This window comes from Nycticebus coucang, chromosome 6, assembly GCF_027406575.1.
Source record: "Nycticebus coucang isolate mNycCou1 chromosome 6, mNycCou1.pri, whole genome shotgun sequence".
Classification (NCBI taxonomy): Eukaryota; Metazoa; Chordata; class Mammalia; order Primates; family Lorisidae; genus Nycticebus; species Nycticebus coucang.
The window spans coordinates 135,367,586-135,386,739 of NC_069785.1; the positions used below are offsets into that span (position 1 = coordinate 135,367,586).

Sequence of the window (19,154 nt, forward strand, 5' to 3'; positions counted from 1 at the left end):
AGTAAAAACATAAAAGATTTCTAAAACTTGAAAAAGAGAAGAAATTATTTATAGCATTAGAACACAAATGTACAATCAGGGATTCAAAACTTGTGAGGAATTTTTAAAAGTAGGTGGGTTTAGATTTATTGGGAAGAGAAAAAATAGCCTAAAACACGTATATAAGAGGACTGCTAAAGTAAGTAAACTAAAAATCTGAAACTAAAAAAAACAAAAACTGAATAAACAAAATAACCAAGGAAAACAAACAAAAGGTCTTTCAGAGTGAGGGAAAATGAGGCCATCACATCCATGAAATGAGAATAGATTTTTATAAAATAAAATAATCAGAGACTGTGGAAATTAAAATTTGATTATTTAATTTTAATGATAGCAAATCTGAATGACTAGATTACATACAGAATTATATGCAGCTGAAGAGAGAATTATTGAGTTGGAAGATAAAGGTAAGTCATTTGTAAGAATATAACCTCTGAAATAGAGAGAAAGTTAAAAGTTCTAAGGGAACAGTGAGAGTCTTGGAGAATGGGTCCAGAGAATTTTCTACTGATGGGACTTACAGGAAAAGAGTGTGTATGCCAGAAAATAATTAAGATTTAGGACACACCTACGGTGCATCTTACAAGGGTATATGTGAAATTTATTAAATGTAGAATATAAATGTCTTCACACAAAAACTAAGAAAATGCCATGAAGGCTTTGTTAACCAGTTTGGTGAAAATATTTCAAATTGTATATTAAACTAGCACATTGTATACCATGATTGCATTAATGTACACAGTTATGATTTAATTGAAAAAAAAATTAGTACCAAATATTCCCTAGGGTTAAAGAGAGCAATCCATTCAGTGCTAACAATAACAAGAGTATAAGACACACACCTAGAAACAGTGTCGTGAAATTTCAAAATGCCAAAACAGAGAATTCTAAAAGCATACAGAGAGAAAAAAAGCAGATTTTCTCAAAAGAACAAGAATTATATTAGCGTTAGCACCCTCCTCAGCTACAATGGATGCTTAAAAACTGTGCGGAATATCTTCAAGTCCCAAAGAGAAGTCATTTTAAACCGTAGGGCAGAGGAGGAACATCATCAGTCCTGCAGGGACTGACCCTGCTTCAGGGTCTCAGGAAGGGCTTAAAGTCACAGGCTGATTCACACCGTTGAAGACCTAGAAATTTCTTCCCGTCTTTGCCTGTCTGCTTCATGTTTTTGCCCCAGGTTAGCTCAAAACATGGCCACTACAAATAGGGCCTAGATTTTTATCTCCTTTTAAGAGAACAGCCAGATTGAACTGGAATTTGTATCACAATTCCTAATTCCTGGATTAACTCTTGATTGGTTCAGCTAATGCTGGGTCAATTCCTAGAACAGTCAGCTGTCCCGCAGTGTAGGATCCTTGTGAGTGTGGGTGCTCTGCCACAGCTGTGCAGATGGACGATCAGTGGGTCTTGGGGAAAGAAGTTTCAGAGTATTAGGGGAAAGCTAGCAGAAAAGCCCAATATGGATTTGTTATTTTCAATACAAAAATAAGGAAAATGATGCAATTAGAAGCCATAATGACCCTTGAGGATAAGGTACTAAAAGATACAGCTTTGTATGAGAGAGGATCTGAGTCACTATGTAAGTGCCCATAGTCCAGTAGTAAGACTCTGTAACATGATTGCAAGAGGGACTTTACCTAACAAATGCAATCAGTGTAACCTGGCTTATTGTACCCTCAATGAATCCCCAAAAACAAAAAAAAAAAACCAAGAACCCTAACTGTTAAAACACCTAAGATCTACAGATGTTTCCCCCCTAGAAACAGCTAGTTTATACTGGAGAGCCAGTGGCTGTAGTATGCTTCTTCTGAGTTACACTGAACGTTTTTCTTTGTAGTCGGTCACTCAGATGCTTATGGCCTACCTGTCACGCCTTTCAGCTATTGCCGGCAACAAGATCAATTGTGGACCTGCCCTTACTTGGATGGAGGTAGACTGAAACTTTCCATCTTTAGTGAATGTGTATTTTTAAATTGTCTACATAAGAATTTTAATATAAACTTAATTTTGATAGCTATTAAGTTTTCAGCATCCAAAGAACTCGAGCATCTTCTCATCTTCTGGGAAGGATGGATATATGATACAGGAAGTATTTTTCATTCACATCTTCCTTTCTTTGGTAATCCAGGAAACTAATATATTTCATGAATCTCCATGATACTTGTTATCTTGGTGTATAGTATATTAATGTTTGCCTTTAATAAACTGAATGAATTTTTTTAGTTGACTTAATAACTTTAATTACTTTTGAGTAGGAGATAATAACCCTTTAAAGGGTCCTATTTATAAGCAAACATCGAGCGAAACATTGTCTGCTAAGTAAGTATTTTTAATTCATATATATAGTGTCATATTATTTTCTCTTTTCAGTAGCAGTTGGGAAGACAAAATGGAAGGTAGAAAGAACATAGAGCTATGAGGCAGGTGTGCGCTGCGAGCTTAGCTTTTTCATTATTGGCCAGGCGATCTTGGGAGACTTACTCAGTGTCTTGTGAATTACATCTTTCAACATCAGCATCTTCACTGTTAAGTGATGATCAATGTCGTTTACAGTTATGTGGATAAATGAAGTCATATATGTTATATATACAGCACAATGACTAGAGCTCGTATATTAACTACTCATTTACTAGTAAATGGTAGTTTGGTTTGGGTTATTGTCTCTCTTAATTAAATTGAACTGTCTTTAATAGGTGGTCTGGTAAACCTGATGTCTCTAACCACCTCCTAGTGCATTTTCTTTGTTACAGATTGATAATAAGGGAAACCACCTTTTAGTTCATGAGGAATCGTCCATCAACACGCCTGCTGTTGGCGCGGCCCATGTTATCAAGAGGTACACCGCTCGAGCCCCGGATGAGTTGACCTTAGAGGTAAATGCATTACCTGCCCAGCCTCATCTTTTAATCATTTCTTTAATTAACAAAAATTAAAAGCACCAGGTTTTTCCATCGTCCTTTATCTTTCAACCTGGAATGCCCTCTATTTTTGTTTAAATAATTATATTCATCTTTGAAAATTGAGCATAAACATCTCTCAGATTTAGGTCTCCCATGACTTCTTCTAGGAAGTCACCCTGATACCCTCTTCTCACTTTATGCAAACACATACTCCCCCAGACCTGGATTGAGTGTCTTCTGAACTGCACTCACAGCTCACCTCTGACATGTCACTTCACACATTTTAATCATGGTTATTCTCCTGTTTGTCTCAGTGAGTCTCTTGAAAGCAAGGTCTGTCTTCTGTTTTTGTGTTTTTAGTATCAAAAAGTGTGATACCCAATGATACTTTGAAAAAATGTTTGTTGAAAGATTGAGTTAAAGAACAGATGAGGCAGAGATGTGGTGGATCACGCCTGTAATCCTAGCACTCTGAGAGGCTGAGGCAAGTGGATTGCTTGAGCTTAGCAGTTCAAGACCAGCCTGAGACCCTGTTTCTAAAACTAGGTGGGCGACTGTAGTCCCAGCTACTTGGGAGGCTGAGGCAAGAGAATCATTTGAGCCCAAGTGTTTAAGATTGCTGTGAGCTGTGACACCATGGCACTCTGCCAGGGTGACAAAGTGAAAACTGTCTAAAAAAAAAAATCAAAAAACAAAAAAAGAATAGATGAAAGGTGAAATGAACATAGATAGAAAAGGAGGGGAGTTAACTTTCTTCCCCTTAAAGTATCTATTGGCTGAAGAGACAGAAAAAATGCTGCTAGTTACCCAGTTTCAGAAATAACAATATACATTTTTGTTGTAAATAATCTGACCTGTTCTTAAACTAAATGTTTTTGTTCTATAGAGAAAGAAATGTAGGTCTTGAATGATGCTGTGTATTACCAAATATCGCTTTGTGAAAATTACTTGTTAATTACTTGAAAGATCAGTTGTGGGGTGGCACCTGTGGCTCAGTGGGTAGGGCTCCGGCCCCATCTACTGAGGGTGGCGAGTTTGAACCTGGCCTCAGCCAAACTGCAACAAAAAAATATAGCTGGGCGTCGTGGCGGGCGCCTGTATTCCCAGCTACTCAGGAGGCTGAGTTAAGAGAATTGCCTAAGCCCAGGAGTTGGAGGTTGCTGTGAGCTGTGACACCACAGCACTCTACCGAGGGCGGTAAAGTGGGACTCTATCTCTAAAAAAAAAGAAAGATCAGTAGTTGTGAATAAGCAAAGAGAAATTCCTAAAGTGATAAAGTATAGGTTAGTAACATTGCTCTGAAGTACTTAACTATATTTTATCGTAAATACCAGCACTTATTTTGATTGATAAATATAACCCTTATTGACTATATTATTAAAGTAATTCATAATCTATATGTGTGTGTATATATATGGTTTAGGACAAGTATATATAACTAATTTGTCTTTTCCAGTGAAGAAAATTAGTTCTTTAGTGAAAATGTTACATTGTACCATCTATTGAAAAAAGTGTAATTGTCATCAAGTTTTACTCTTAACCAAGAATAAACTTACCTTTTGCCCTTTTGTGTATGATCAAGGTGTGTCAAGAGCTCCGGAAGTGCCTGGCTCATGATAAGCACCTGCTGATTGTAGTGTTAGTAAAAGCTGTCAGTGTTCTACATATTTAAAACTTTCCTAAGTGAATCTGATCACTTTTAGTGTCAGCAGTAACAGTATTTTAACTTTAAAACGATTTATTCTGTGAATCTGGCTTTCTGAAGTTACTGCACATGTGTTGGTTGCATTGCAGTCTCTGTGCTGCTTAAGTGTTTGTAGACCTGTCTTTAACAAACGGTAAAAATCATTTTTAAAAACAAGTGGTGTGTTTTTCTACAAATGATCAGCTGAAGCATAAAGCCATGTCCCATTTCTTCTTTTCATAACAGTTTTATGTTCAGATTTAAATTCTAGATATAACCACTGGTTTAGAATTTAACTAAAAGCATTTATGATTTTGATTGTCTTAGGTGGGAGACATGGTTTCTGTCATTGACATGCCCCCAAAAGTGTTAAGCACGTGGTGGAGAGGCAAGCATGGATTTCAGGTAGGCAATAAAAAATTAGGTGTGGGAAAGTTCAAAGAACAGTTCCTTTATGTTTCAGTAATACTTACGTTTTCAAGATGCATCAGCAATGGACTTTATGTTTGTAATAATAGAAAATTGTAGATGATAATGGCATTAGACTTAGATTCTCTTCTCTAGTTACTCTTTTGGGGTTTTTCTTTTTTTTATCTCTTTCATCTTTAAATTGTAGTGTAACCAAAATGTAAGTAGAGTTTCACATTTTTTGATCACGAGATCATCACACCTGTGGTTCTGCCTTGTTTTTAACATTGGTTTTAAATCATGATTCACATATATTTTCTCTCTAGAATTGTCAGTTAGATTAGTATTTTTCTATAAAAATGCATTGTAATTGTTAATGTAACAGTATTAATTGCAGAAAGGTAGCAGAAGGAAAGCAGTCTCATTTCTTTTTTACAGTAGTCCCTCCCTTTTTGGAGGTTTTGCTTTCCAAGGTTTTAGTGACCCAAGATCAATCATAGCCTGAAAACATTAAGTTGAAAATTCCAGAAAGAAACAATTGAGAGGTTTTAAATTGCATGCCATTCTGAGGATGAAATGTTGCATTATCTCACCCAGGACATTAGTCCGGCGTATCCCTTAGGTAGGTGCTACCTGCCCTGTCACACTGTGACCCTGTTAGTTGTCACATTAACTGATGAGGTGTTGCAGTGCTTGTGTTCAAGTAACCCTTATTTTACTTGTTATTTTCTTATTAGTGATTATTTTTTCTCATACTGTGCTAATTTATCAGTTAAACTTTATCATAGGTATGTATGCATAGGAGAAAACTGAGCATAAGTGGGGTTGGGTATTATTGTGATATTAGGTGTCCACCAGGGGTCTTGGAACATAACCCCGTGGACAGGAAGAGAATGCTATAAAGCAGAGCAATTTGAGACCTGGTAATGGCATCTTTTAGATTGACGTAGCACTAATTGCCATAGAATAGATGGACTTCTTTTTACATTTTAAAATTATCCATAGAGAAGCTTCTGAAAGTGCTGTAAAATTGTATACTTAATACATAGTATATAGCCTGTGGTTTTTTGCTTCTACTTAGAAAAATGTTACTAAAATGCTGCATAAGTAAAGTGTACATGCTATGTAGTTAGAAATTGGATAACTATGACTATTGTAAGCTTTAACTACATTTTAAATAAAAATAAATTAGCTTTCTATACAATGTATTTCATTTAAAAAATAATAATATAATTTAAAACAGTATGGCATGGTGGGTTTTATCCCATGGTTAAACATACGTAAATCCATAAATGTAATTCCTCACATAAATAAAAGCACTTTTCTTCTGTCAAGTTTGTGTGTTCTACTGCCAGGGCATGACGGGGCAAGGTGTCAGGCAGAGGCCTGTTCTTACTACATTGCTATGAACTGGTGCTGTGTAGTTGCTGTGTTGTAGCTTTTTAAAATTTATTATTATTTAAAAATAATAATCGATAGATCTGATTTTTACTGCAGTTTTAGATTTGCAGAATCCCAGTTCTACATAATCCGCCCACCCCACCAGTTTCTTCTGTTATTCCTGTCCTGCTTTATATTACAGCACATTGAACAAGGTCAGCACCGTCCACCCGCTGATTAGCTGAGTTACCTACAGCAGTGAGTCAGCCCCGTTCTAGAAGAGTGATCTGAGGAACACCTGGGCCAGAACCACATGCTACAAATAGTCTCAAATCTACCGCGCAGCTACTGAAGCAGTGTTGAGGCTTGCTGATTGTTGTTATTGATGAACTAATAGTGGTACACTATTATTAATTGATGCCTGCCGTTTACATTAGTGTGCACTCTTGGTATTGTACGTTTGTGGGTTTTGACTTGTGCATGATGATGTGGATCCATCGCTGCAGTTTCATACTGAATGGTTTCACCACCCTAAAAATCTTCTGTGCTTTCACTGTTTCATCCCCCCCCCCCCCCCGAACCGCACACAACCGCTGGTATACTGTGTCCATAGTTTGGCCTTTTCCCAAACATCACATGCCCAGCGTCTGACAGCACGCAACCTTTTCTGAGTGTCGTCTTTCACTGAGCAGGGTGCTTCTCAGGGCCTTCCATGCCTTTGTGTGACTGGCGCCTCCTTTTTGGGGGCTGTCATTGAGTGTTACAGATGTCCAGTTTATCCATTCATGAACTGAAGGACATCTTGTTTGCTTCCATGTTTTTGCAGTTAGGAGTAAAGGTGCTATAAATATCTGTGTTTAGGTTTTTTTGTGGACCTACATTTTCAAGAGTAAATACCAAGGATTGCGATTGCAGGGTCATACAGTCAGAGCATGATTAGCCTTGAAAGAAACACCACTCTGCCTTCCAAAGTGGCTGCCCCATTTTTCATTCTTACCAGCAGCAAATGAGCATTTCTGCTGTTTGGCATCCTAATCAACATTTGATAATTGTCAGTTTTGCTATTTATTTGTTTTTTAAGTGAAAGGACAGAGTTTGTTAAGAGGTGAAAGAGATAGACATGTGAAAGAGGGGTAATGGAACCTACCGTAACAAGGGGAGAACCCCAGTGGAAAGCTCCAGTCATTATCAGTCTAAAAAGATGTTTAGCTATCCTAATAGGTGTTTAGCAGTCTAAAAAAAAGATGTTTAGCTATCCTAATAGGTGTTTAGCAGTCTAACAAATTTCGTCCTGTGAATAGCATTCATTAAATATACCTAAGGATGCTATACTGCTATCTTCATTATTTGGTTACCAATAATTTTTTTTACTCTCCCTTTCCTACTGATTCTCAAACTTTAGTGCATACAAGAATCACCAGGGGAACATGTTAAAAATACCAAATCCTAGGTGCTAAGCCCCAGAATTCTATTTTAGTAGTTGTGGGGTAGGATGTGAGACTGACTGTGTATTCTTATCTGAGGGTGCTGTAGGTAAGCTCTGCTAGTCAGCCGGGGGCTGGCGAAGACCAGCGTTTCGCTGAGTTCTCTTCCATGTAGTGTCCCATCCCAGACCGTAATTTAACTGTGAGAACAGAAGGATAAGTTCATCTGTGTGTTTAAATTATACCATGACTCTGTTTCTTTTCTTAAACTTCTGAGAGTAGGAAGTGTGAAATTATATTAACTATAGTACTTTGAAATTCTGAAATCTGTGTTTTTATTTGTCACCTAAGGAGTATATTTAATCTTTTATCTTTGCTTTCCAAGGTGTTTCATAATATAATGTACGTCAAAAAAGCCTCTGCTTTATTTTTTCTTCTTTTAAAGCACTAACTAGCATCACCGTCAGATTTATGTTCCTGTCTTTAGATGATTTTTGGAAATGGTGGGTGAGACAAGGAGATTTCATACAAACATAACATGGATCTTTGAGGAGCGTTTGTTGAGTGTAGTGTTTTTCAGAGCTTTATCTGGGGCCACTAGCCTCAGATTGACCTGAGAAATGTGTTAAAACTGGATATAGATCATCAGAATCTCAGAGGATGGGCGTCTCAGGAGACTGAATTTTAACAAGTTCCTCAGAAGATTACTAGGGACAAGATGCAAGAACCATTGACCAGCCTCTCATTGTTACCACAGATAAAGGGAACGGTTAAACACAGTTGAACAGTAGTGTTAATCTTACGGGTAAAATCTCATGCAGAGAGTGACAGAATTTTAGAGAACTTGTGTTCTGTCGGCCCCCCATATGGTCAGCTGTTTTTTCATAGTTAGGCCAGAATGTTTTGTGAGTGTTTTTGTGCACAAATATTGGAGAAGAGATTCTTAGACAGTAAAAGTTTTTTTACTTCAAGAGTTTAATGTGGTTCCAAATAACTTATTTCCAGAAAAGTCTCTTTTATCCCAAATGGCAGCTGTTCAGAAACCTTGTCCCCTGTGCTAGTCGTTCACTGAAGGAAGGCAGTTCATCTGCTCCTAAGTGCGTGAAACCCGTCATCTTCATGTAATGTTCTGGAATCCAGAGCTGCATGTTTACATTGCTCAAAATTAAATGCAGCAGAATGTTTCCTTTCCTTTTAATTAGTGAGAAAACATATTACACTGTAAATTTTCATGTAATAGTACATAATTTCAGAAGAAAAGAGAGTATGTGATACTTTTTTTTTTTTTTTTGTAGAGACAGAGTCTCACTGTACTGCCCTCGGGTAGAGTGCCGTGGCGTCACACGGCTCACAGCAACCTCTACTCTTGGGCTTACGTGATTCTCTTGCCTCAGCCTCCGCAGCAGCTGGGACTACAGGCACCCGCCACAACGCCCCCCGGCTATTTTTTTGTTGTTGCAGTTTGGCCGGGGCTGGGTTTGAACCCACCACCCTCGGCATATGGGGCCGGCGTCCTACTCACTGAGCCACAGGCGCTGCCTGAGTATGTGATACTTTAAGTAAAGATATTTCCAGCATTTCTCGAGTACCTCTTATGTCTGTTGTTGAAATTGCTTTCCATTAGTCCTAAATTCTCACAACTCTATGAAGAAGTTACCATCTAATCTCATTTTACAGATGAGGAAACTAAAGCATTGTAGATTAAACAACTAGCCTATTACTCTGCTGCCTAGTCCAGAGCTTAAATCGAGACCTAGGCATTTGGGACAAACAACAGATGGTAGTAGTAATTTAATGAACAGTAGTGGCTTCTAAGTGTTTATGTGTATGCATCATAGATTGCTATAGTAGGAAAGGCGATAATGGACCTTCTGGTTCTCAGTGGTCATCTTAAAATGGTAGAAATACAGAGACAAAGGAGTTGAGATAAATTGCTCTGTTTTAAAAAGACAAAAAGGGCCCGGGCAGCCAGGACCAGAACACAGGCTGAGTCAGTTCTGTACTTTGCACCACCCCCTTTGGATCACAGAAATGTATAAATTTTCTTAATTTATTTTCTTTATTTGTTGATGCTGGTTTTACTTTTCTTATTAGTATTGTTAGCAGTTGTCAGTGATGTTTAGAGGTAAATTGCTTACTTGAAAATCTTTTGTTAATTTACAATATCAGAATATATCTTACCAGATGATGCTTAAACACTCAGTTTTGTGAAAATTGTTGATAAAATGGTTCAGGGCAGCAGTTCTCAATCTCATCAAGCCCCATGCCTCCTCCTTGTTTCTAAAATCCTTCCATGTGATTCTGAAATGAAATTCATAAGTAAAGTAATTACCTGCATTAATACACAATTTCAAAAAAGTCAATATAAATATTCACATGTAATATAAAGGAGAAATAAAGGAAAGTTAAAATACACAGTGTATATTTAAATGTAAATACTAGGGACAACTACATGAGGATCTTGTTACTCTAAATGTAATCCATCCATAGACCAGTGTTAATATTAATCATAAAACATAATAAAAACCTATTTATTATAGCATCAAAAATATAAAATACTTAGGAATGTATCTGAGAAAAAGATGTATATACTGAAAACCTATATAGAACAGTGCTGAGGTACTCTATTCTAATATGAAGGCAGTAGATGAACTAATATGGGGGGGTAAGGGAATGAGCAAGTGGGGAGAGGGGAGGTGGGGGGCTGGGGCATCACGGTGTACGGCACACCTCTTGGGGGTGGGACACAATTATAAGAGGGACTTTTAACAAATGCAATTAGTGTAACCCAATTCTTTGTGCCCTCAATGAATCCCAAAGAATAAAATATAATAATAATAATAAAAGAAATTTAAAAAGAGCCAAATAAATGGTTTGGAAGACTTTATATTGTTAAGATATCATTTCTAAAAAAAAAAAAAAAGAAGATATCATTTCTTCCCAGATTGACCTGAATCAAAGTCCTAGCAAACTCTTGTTTAGAAATTAACAAGCAGCTTAAATAATTCATACGGGAATGCAAAGGACCTAGAATAGCCAAAACAAATTTGAAAAAGAGCAGAGTTGGAGAGCAATAACTGAAGATTGCTGTAAAGCTGCAGAATCAGGAGAGTGTGGTACTGGGAAGGTAGATGAGTAGACCAGCGAAACACAGCGGAGTCCCTAAATTAGACCCATACGTCTATGGGCGACGGATTTTCAACCAAGTTCCAAAGGCAGTTCAGTGAAGAAACACGGTCTGTTTTACAAACAGCACTGTAACAATTGGATATCCATACAACTCCAAAAAAACTCTTTAATTTATTTCTTGGACCATCTGCAAAATAAACTCAAAATGGGCCATATACCTATATGTAAAGCATAAAGTATAAGACTTATAAGGGAAAACTTTTATGACTTTGGATGAGGCAAAGATCTCTTAAAAGTAACATCATGAAAATGATAAATTGGATTTCATCAAAATGTAAAATTTCCTCTCTTTGAAAGAGATTGTTAATAGAATAAACTACACACCACAGATTGGGAGAAACTATTTGCAGTGATTATATCCAACAAAGGACTTTTATCCAGAATGCATAAAGAACTCTTTCTGGGAACAGAGGTATGCCCCAGTAGTCCCAGCTACTTGGAGGCTGAGGTAGGAGGATTGCTTGAGCTCAGGAATTTGAGACCAGCCTGGGCAATAGGCTGAACTCTCAGCTAGGTGTGGTGGTTCACCCTTGGAGGCTGAGGTAGGAGTATTGTTCCATCTCGGGAATTCAAGACCAGCCCAAGAAAGAGAGACTCCATCACTACTAAAAATGGAAAAAAATAGCCAGGTGTGGTGGTGTGAGCCTATAGCCCGAGCTACTTGGGAAGCTGAGGCAGGAGTTTGAGGTTGCAGAGTATCTGTGAGTTATGATGACACCACTACACTCTAGCTGGGGCAACCGAGTGAGACTCTGTCTCCAAAGAAAAAAGAAAAGAAAACTTAAAACTCAATAAGAAAACAGTTCAATTATAAAAGAAGTCAAATATTAGAACAGGGATATCACTAAAACGCTATATGAACAGCAGATAAACACATAAAGGGATACACAATGTCAATGGTCAGTGGAGAAGTGCAAGTTAGAACAACAATGAGACTTGACTTCATTCTTACTAGAAGAGCAAGGATGGGGAGGAAATTAGAACGTTCATACAGTGCTGCTGGGAATAGAAGATGCCATAACCAATTTGGAAAGCAGCATGGCAGTTTCTTTTTTTATTTTTTATTTTTATTTATTTATTTTTTTGAGACAGAGTCTCACTATGTCGCCCTGGGTAGAGTGCCATGATGTCACAGCTCACAGCAACCTCAAACTCTTGGGCTTAAGCGATTTTCTCTTGCCTCTGCTTCCCAACTAGCTGGGACTACAGGTGCCTGCCACGATGCGTGGCTATTTTTGTTGTTGTTGTTTGGCAGGCCTGGGCTGGGTTCAGACCTGCCAGCCCCAGTTCTTCTGTGGGAGAAGAAAGTGACAAATTCTGAACAGAAAAAAGAAATGCTAAAACAGGTATATTAAAGGAAGAATACCATGTGGCTGGTGCCCTACCTGCTGAGCTCCAGGCACCAAGCCAGTATGGCAGTTTCTTAAGTTAAACATAAAGTCCTCACTTAACATTGTTGGAAACTATTTTCTTAGAAACTACCACTTTAAATGAAATGACGTACTGTGTAATGAAACCAATGTTAATATAGGCTAATTGTTATATATGAGAGTTCAAGTTCCTGCTCCAGGCAGGCAGCCTGTCAATTCACTTTAACTCGCAATTTCCAAGAACTTATCAATGATGTTAAGTGAGAATTGAATGGACACTGACTATGTGATCTAGCCATTCCACTTTGTAAGTACTAGCCAAGAGAAAATAAAAAGCCTATGTCCATTTGGAAACTTGTACGTGAATGTTCATAGCAGCTTAGTAGTCTAACACTGAAAACAATTCTTGTATCTTTCAATAACAGATTAATGGACAGACAAATTATGGTACCCATAGGTTGGAACATTAGTTAGGAACAAAAAAGAATGGGCTGTAGATACATACAGCAACATGAATGATTCTCAAAATAATTGTGTTGCATGAAAGAAGATAGATGACAGAAGAGTACATTGTGTATGACAGTTCATACAAAATTACAGGAAATTCTGAGTAGGGTATGATAGAAAGTGTATCAGCGGTGGCCTGGGGAGCAGGGATGGGAGCACAGTGAGGGAAGCAGGGATTTCAATGGGAGTTGATGACTATTTTCATAATGTTGATTGTGGTGATGGTTTCATGGGTGTAAGAATTTATCAAAATGTATACTTCAAATATGTGCAGTTTATTGTTTGTCAGTTAGACATAATAAAGGTGAGAGGGAAAGCTGCAGAGGCATCCGACTTGACTTTGCTCGTGCATCTGATCCGGTGGATGCCGATGTCTCTTACATTGATAGGCCCTTCATTCTTCATGACGTGTTTATACTGTAGGTCATTATCTCTTTCCTAGTCAATTTTTATAAATTCCAAAAGTGAGATTCTACTATTTTCCTCCCTTAACATCTTGAAAATTACTAGAGTTTTCTTCCTGTAATATACCTGTTTTAGCGTTTCTTTTTTCTGCTCAGAATCTGTCACTTTCTTCTCCCACAGAAGAAACTCCAAACTCCTTGTGATGAAATAACGGACAGACCTTACTCTCTGACCTCATTCTTCTTTTCCAGTATTATTTTTCACGACTTTATAAATTGGATGTTCCTGCCAAATTTAATGATCAATTCTCCGCTTCTTACACAAGTTGTTCTTTTCTACTCTCGTGCATTTTTATTTATGTATGCTTCAACTTAAAATACTTTGTCTATCTTCTTATTCCTTCCAGATTGGAAGGAATTAATTCCTTTAATTAATTAATTAATTAAAAATTTAAAGCAACTATCCTGTGTTTTGTCATATTTGATATTTCATTGCACTAACTGGGAGAAAACGTCCAGTCTCCTTGTTCCTTGCAGTGTAGTAAACATTTGTGGTCATTTACTCAATATTGTCACTATCACCCACTTCCGGCCTGTGCTACCCTTGTTATCCAGTCTAAATTCTAAAGCCATCATTTTATTCACATATCACAAATAAGTTCTGTCTCCTCAGTCTCCTTTGCCAGGGCATTGCCCTCGCTTAGACCTCTGCAGTTGGGGTTGGACGGTTTTCTCTGTCCTGTGCATCAGATGCTCATTTCCTCAACTTGACCTCCTGAATGTCTGCCGTTCTCTCACCTTTATGTCTAATTAGGGAGTTGACATTTAAAGGGATGGTGTAAACGAGGCAGAGAAACCAGAAGCAATGCTGTGTTTTGGGTGGGAGCCAAAGGAGACTGAAGTTGGAATATCTTAAAGAACTCAGGGCGAGAATGACCAGGCCACAAGGGATGGAACCAGGAATCAGGAACTTGCTTCCAGTTTTTGCTTCTTTCCAAGTGTGACAGCTGCTGCTTGAGTCTCCTTCTCCTTTTTGTTTTGAAAAATATTATTTTCTAATTCAAACAATTCAGTGGACATAATTACAGGTTTGGAACTTGTCCTAAAATCTCAAGAGACAAACTAATTGGTTCCTTGACTTGTAGTCTGACTGACGGTGCTGGGAGACGGGGCAGAGACCCTGAAGACAACCAGGTTCTCTTGGGAGGTTTGGGGAGTGGGAGGACACACTCAAGAACAGATGCTACACTTGATCTTAGCCAAAATGCCGAGAAGCAATAACGAGTAGCATTTTTAGACAACAGACTATGAATTTGTGTTGGTTGAGATTTCCCCAGCGATGTACTTTTTCTCCAGCAGTACACAGCTGTGGAAGCGTGGAAGTGCATTGGCTCAGCTCTGGGGTTTGCTGCATTGGTTTGACAGAAGATTAGTATTGCAAGGAAAATAAGAGTTCAAATAGGGAACCACAGGGTTCATACTGGACCCCAAAAGAAAAAAACAAAAGGTTAGAAAGAGAGAGGGGCGAGTACTCCATAGGAATGAAGGGGCTGAGTTATCTTTGAGTGTTGTTGAGGATGTTGTAGAACAGAAACACTAGAGTCCTGGGAGAGTAGAAAGTTGTATCTAGAAATTGTAACTCTAGGAGGCCAAATAGCAGTAACTGAAAAATCTGTGGTATTTGTCTGGGACTAACAGCTGTGCTTGACTGAGGTGAATGAAAAAGTTTTTGCTGTGCAAAGAGCTTTAAAGTTTCACTAGCCATAAATAAAAAAATTAGAGTAGGGAATTCCTTTTTAGGTTTTGGTTGGTTGCTTCAGAGAGACTGTGGTTAGGATTAAGCTTCATTGTTAAGCAGTGATTTATTTCCATTCCTGCTGATTGCAAAGCTCCAGGCTTATTTTATTGCAGTACTTACTTCCTTAATATTCTCTCTAAACTACATCAAAATATTTTTCAACACATATTCTTATTTTTGAAGCCAAACTTGATTTTCTTTGTAGTTTTAGTATCCTCAATGTAGAAGAAGATCAGAAGAACCAGATTACAACGTCTGTCTTTAATTTCCTAGAGTCAGAGGGTGAGCCATATACCTGCCAAACTGCTGGGAACTGATGCCCAGGAGTTGTTAGAAGTGGATGGGCACAGAACCAAGTATCTAGATAGGGAGTAGCAGTGATCTGGAGCCAGTTGTGAAATCCTGTAGCCATTATTAATAATTAAAGTATATAAATTTTCAAGTAAATGAATTGTATTAAAAACAAAGGTAATAATCCATTTTCTGTAATTATTTTAGTACAATTTGCTGTTGTCATGCTCTTGAGACCCCTTCCCTCTAATGCACCGTGCGATGGGAACACTGCCTGACGGTGCCACTGCCCGTCTGGTCACCTCTGTGCTCTCTGGTGCCAGGTGGTAGCTTGAAGTCAGCCCTGGGGGGAGTGTTTAGACCATGGTCACCGGCACATACAGTCAGGCAGGACCTGCCCCGTGCAGAGCTGGTTTTTAAACTTTACCAGCATACTGTGGGACGCAACAGCATCTCTGGGCCCTTCTCATTTAAGCTCAGACACTTGAGGGAAGATGTGAGCGAAGGCCTCTCTGTTCCCGTAAGCCCCTCCTAGGCCTTCTCCCTGCGCTGTTCTTGTCCATCTTTTGCTGCATTTTTATTAATGGCTTCTCTACCATAGTAGGCTCCACAGGCTAATCTTTTCTCTCTCTGTCATCCTTTTCCTAGAGTTGGGTCTCATTTTGATTCCTGCCAATACACCCAATTTCCTCTCTCATTCTTGTTACACAAATTAACATTTAAGAAATTGCCACTGCTGCAGAAAGAGTATATGTGAAATAGGACAACATAGGAAACAGATCATAGGGTTCTAGTTGCTTTTATCATTTCACATTTTGAATTTATTGGAATTATTTATATTTGGTGAGAATCAGGTTATTTATAAGAAAAGTATATTAAGTGTATTGGGGCTATAGTCTTATATATAATATTTTCAACAACATTTTTATGTTGGAAATCTTGTAGTAAGGAAATAGAATGTTTGTCTTTCACAAATTTATAGAACTGACTCTTTCTAACTTTAAGAAGCAGGAAAGTAAACAGAAAGGATAGCTGATTGCAACTTTTGAGTCAGCAGCTTAGTGATGGTACACAACAGTCCTGGCCTTTCCTTTGTGATCCCCATCGTGATTCTTGTATTCACAGCAAGAAGGAGACAGCATTGTAGCAGCAAAGCTGTGTTATGAGGACCTTGGCTTTACCTGATTATAGGGAGCTGGGAAACTAAATGGTTTAGCAAATGTTTAGTAATACTCCATTTTATAGCGAAGTGAGACAAGAGGGCAGGGATTGGAGTTAAGTGTCAGATGAGCCTGTTGTACACATCTATATAGCATGCTATGTCATTTCCCCCGTATACCTAAACCTAACCTAGTGTGACATTTAAAAGGTGAAAATGTAATTAATATGTATGATATAATTTCCTGAAGAAATACATTAAGCTTTGTTCAGTCCTTGTGAGGAAGTGGTGGAAAACATTTTTCTTTACATCAGTAATGCGTAGTAAACGAATGAGCCAGGTTTACTACCTGGTCTTTTCTCTTTGGCAAGTTGCAGATATATATAAATTGAAATGAATTAGAATTTTATGGAAAGAATAATATTTGAGAGTGAGGAAACTTAAACAGACATACACAGAAGATGGTATTGTATGTTACATCTCTTGATGGAGGAGCTACTTACTTTAATCCATTTAATCCTTGTAACAATGCTTAGGAGGTAGGTGTTATTAGTATCATGTTGAGATACACTAACCGACAAACAGGCTAAACCACATACTCAGTCTACCACGTGACAGACCTAGGGTTGGACTCAGACATGCCTACTTTGGAGACTACACTGCTAACCAGTGCCCCATATGCCCTCTGAGGGTAACTGACCTGCATGAGAGTAAATGAAGATCTTTCTAGTTGATTCTTACCAAGTTCTAATGAAACTTGGAAGAATTTTACTTGTTTAGTAAAATAGGAAGTTAAGTAGAATATGCAATGGAATCTAATAAAACAAATGATTAAAACATTATTTTGTAAGGCAATGAATAGGGGACTTAACAATCCCAAATTCAAATCTTTTAAACAAAACTGATAATCTGGTAATCACCTTTTCAGCTCACAATAACTGGTTGTATATTCTATGACCATCTCACAAGAATGGTCATAGAATATAGATCTAGAAACTGAAATAAGAACGCAGCAAATGAGTACACAAAAATAATCTCACACAGATGGAAACCACACAGCTCAGAACTTGATGATGAATCATGCTCTGGAAGATGATCCCATTCTTCCCCAGAGTCTGTCAACAGAGGGATCTACCGAACGATGCAGTTTTCATGTTTCAGTGTTAACATCTGCTGTGTGGCAGCCCATTTCTATTCCTATGTACGGAAACATCTATAAATATTGGTAAAGATTTCCTTTTTACTTTAGTTTCCAGGCTGTTTATCTCTGTATTTATTCTCTCGGCTATACAGTATCTCTGGATGATCTAGAATTCAGTATTTCCTAATGCAACTTACTAGGATTCTGCCAAAAGCCATGTAAGCAATTCTGGTACAAGGTCAGTTTGGTGTGTTTTTCACAGCCAGAATCTGGGCCACTGCTGAAAGTGGCTGTTTCTTCTCTTTAATTTCCCTCTTAGTCACGAGCTACTAGCTTTGTAACAGCAGCGAATACTAGGATTTTAAATGAGTATTTGATTCAAAAACATATTGGCCATGTCATCTTTTCACAAACCTGTGGTAGGCTAAAGAGAAAATTAATAAAATCATTGAATTGTTGTTTACTGTTGATTATTTTAAAAAAGAGAAGACAGTAAACATAAATTGGCAACAGAGATGTCAACACAACTAGACCGAGATTTCAGCAAAGTGAATTATTAAGTGAAAAAATTATACCTTCTGCATGGATAGCTTGTTGTCAGACTAAATATTTTAATTGATATAAAAAATAATTTGAGAAATTCAAAGCTAAAACTGAAAAAGCAGACTTAGATATTTGGACAAAAAGAACATAACATATACTCATAGCAACAGATTGTTTTATTATTTGTTTGTATAATTGGCATCGTCTGTTATTTAGAGTCTTGGAATAATAGCATCATTTGGGAGGGACTCGGGAATTACTGGAATTGAACTGGCAGTGTTCACAAATTGGTCTGGTTGCTAGTTTAGAATCCTCTCTTTGTTGCTTTTCTTCAGGTGGGACTCTTCCCTGGACACTGTGTTGAGTTAATTAACCAAAAAGTTCCCCAGTCAGTGACCAACTCAGTGCCAAAACCAGGTGAGTACACTTTTTCATTAGTGTGGTTATTTTATCAATAACTCAAAGATACAGATTTTCTCCTCCAGTCAGGTACATAGATTGTTTTGCTATTCTTTGCGTTTATTGGTATTACTAATTTTAATGGTTTTGATTTTTAAATGTATTCCTATTTTTCTTTTGGTCATTTTACAGTCGTGTACATGCATTTAAATTTGTAAACAGCTTTAAAGAACTATGTGTTCTATTAGGTTTTGTCATTTGCTTTTACAATTATATACTAAGGGTATAGCTTATTAATGGTAAAACAATTATAGGAGTAATGAACTAACAGGGAGAGGGTATGATTAACTGAAAATTAACAGGTGAAGGACATGGATAATTTAACAGTGCCTATGAACAATAAAATTATTAAAAACAGCATTTATTATTCGTGTGGCATATGTACAGTGCTCCATAAATATGTAGAATATTTTACAAATAAGTAAAGCAGTGTTATAGGAGATAAAAATCAAGAA

At 37.6% G+C, this 19,154-nt stretch overlaps 1 protein-coding gene and 1 pseudogene across 7 annotated transcripts in view; one reads left to right on the forward strand and one right to left on the reverse strand.

Annotated features, from left to right (window-relative positions):
- Window positions 1-19,154, forward strand: part of ARHGAP32 (Rho GTPase activating protein 32) — a 263,606-nt gene that overhangs the window by 165,086 nt on the left and 79,366 nt on the right. For all 7 annotated transcript variants that reach the window (XM_053594093.1, XM_053594099.1, XM_053594100.1 and 4 more), the window contains 4 exons: window positions 1,880-1,972; window positions 2,793-2,915; window positions 4,954-5,031; window positions 18,576-18,657. In XM_053594093.1, coding sequence (XP_053450068.1) covers window positions 1,880-1,972; window positions 2,793-2,915; window positions 4,954-5,031; window positions 18,576-18,657 — 376 coding nt within the window. The remainder of the gene's footprint in view (window positions 1-1,879; window positions 1,973-2,792; window positions 2,916-4,953; window positions 5,032-18,575; window positions 18,658-19,154) is intronic.
- On the reverse strand, window positions 14,460-14,587 carry LOC128589576 (uncharacterized; annotated as a pseudogene).